Genomic DNA, 1861 nt, shown 5'->3' with positions numbered 1-1861 from the left:
TAGTCAATCCTGTGCTGGAGAAACTCATGGCCCGGACACAGAGACCCCAAATAACCCTGGAACAATGAACTCCTGTCCTGCCAGGGCTGGGTAAGCAACACTGTTCCTCCAGCCAGGAAGGAACCAACTCCCTTTCCAAATACTGCTCTTGCAAAGGCAACTCATCCTCTTTGGAGAGAGGAACAGGAATAGAAAGAGCCATACACCACACCCTCCGGAGGATCCTTTATATCCCTAGGATTTTTAGTGCTGCATCTGGGACAAGGAAAAAGTCCTATCTGCTTGTTTTGACACGTCATTACTGCACACAAGTGCATGGGAATGGCACAGACTGCTCTGTTACCCACAGGCCACTCACAGGTGAGGAGAAACTTCATAGAAGCTGACACCGCGGTATCGCTCCATGTTCTGTTTGCTGTAGATTTCCAGTTCCTTGTATGGATTAACAGACACCAGAACGGAGCCAATGTATGTCTGGAAAAGAGAACAAGAAGCAGTGAGGTCACAGAAGGTCTGGCAGCAGAGTGTCTGACAGCACAGGCTCAGAGACTCAGTACTGGGGATGCTGCTGAGGGTTTCCAAAGAGGCCAAGGGTGCTGAGGAAGTGACCTCTTAGTGCTGTGAGAGTGACACTGCTGGAGTTAGACCAGACATGTTATCTTTGCTGGACAAACAGCACCTGCAAAAGGTTTTAGTGCTTCTAACAAGCCAAAAACTGGATTATTGCTGATATACCATTTGGAATCAAGTCCAAATCTGGGGTTGCAGCAAGTGAGTGAATTCATGACACGGAAAAATGTGGTGAGAGTTGGATATTCAGTGCTGGCAAGAGCTGTAAATGCCAGCAGAGCTCAAGGGAAGCACTGCATTGAGTCCCTACATCTGTCAACACGACATACTCCAGATGACTTCTGACAGAAGCAACCATGGCCTGTTGAAGTTGACATCACCACCTCCAAACCCAACTGCAGAGCAAAGCCATGGTACATCCTCTGCAGCAAAGAGCCAAACCCAGGTCAGTGATGAACCCTCTGGTGTCTGTCACTGCTACTCACATAGATCAGGTTTTCCTTGAAGCGCTTGCGCAGGTTTTCGATGAACGCTGCTTCGCTGGTGAAGTTCTCCAGCAGGACAAAGTCCTGCACCCCCACACGGTCCCGGGCGGTCAGAGCGCTCTCCATGGTCAGCCGAATGCCGTTAGCTCCCAATCCCTGCAACCAAAACCACAGGAGGGTTGGGATATCTCTGGGTTTGTATGCAGCTCCCCAACTCCACAAGAACCACAATCATCCATGGATATTAGAATAATCCCACTGCTACTGGAGCAAAATGCTACTCAGTGTGTACAACACTTTAGCACTAAGTGCTTTGATGGAAGATAAATCAACATTAGGGGAAAACTATTGCTGAATTTCCAGTAACTTTCATCAATTAATCAATAGAACAAGCATTTCATAAAGAGAATACAACTTGGGTTTCCTTTCCCAGGATCCTTAAGACTGCAGCGTGTTCTCTCCACTTCTCCCTCTCATTTCACAAGGGGAAGCCATTCCGAGGTAAGGGATCTTTTATGACTAATGATGATTCATCCCATAGGCAAACAGCCTCACATGCTGACCAACTGAAAAGTTTTAGCAAGATATTAATAGGAAAATTCTGAGAAAAAATCAGAAGAAATGAGTAATGGGCATTTCTGCATCCCACACCACTGACTATAGACTGTGACATGCATCAAGCAACTCTACTTCTGATCCCCTTTCAAAGGTGAGGGTTCAGTGTGCTGTGGTTCAGACACAGCCATCTTTGGGAAACACATCTGCTGACTCCTGACTTCACTCAGCCTCCTGTACTAAAACAGAGA

General features: G+C 47.1%; 1 protein-coding gene across 1 annotated transcript in view; it reads right to left on the bottom strand.

Moving 5' to 3' along the window:
- Positions 1-1202, bottom strand: part of MYO1C (myosin IC) — a 17443-nt gene extending 16241 nt beyond the window's left edge. The window contains exons 1-2 of the mRNA XM_009079301.1: positions 1056-1202; positions 359-474 (exon numbers count right to left, since the gene is read on the bottom strand). Of these exons, the coding sequence (XP_009077549.1) occupies positions 359-474; positions 1056-1181 (242 nt within the window). The 5' untranslated portion in view covers positions 1182-1202. The remainder of the gene's footprint in view (positions 1-358; positions 475-1055) is intronic.
- Positions 1203-1861: the final 659 nt, after the last annotated feature.

This window comes from Acanthisitta chloris, unplaced genomic scaffold (genome assembly GCF_000695815.1).
Source record: "Acanthisitta chloris isolate BGI_N310 unplaced genomic scaffold, ASM69581v1 scaffold12307, whole genome shotgun sequence".
Classification (NCBI taxonomy): domain Eukaryota; kingdom Metazoa; phylum Chordata; class Aves; order Passeriformes; family Acanthisittidae; genus Acanthisitta; species Acanthisitta chloris.
The sequence above is the reverse complement of the archived record's forward strand: the minus strand, read 5'-3'. Positions and strand labels throughout refer to the sequence as shown.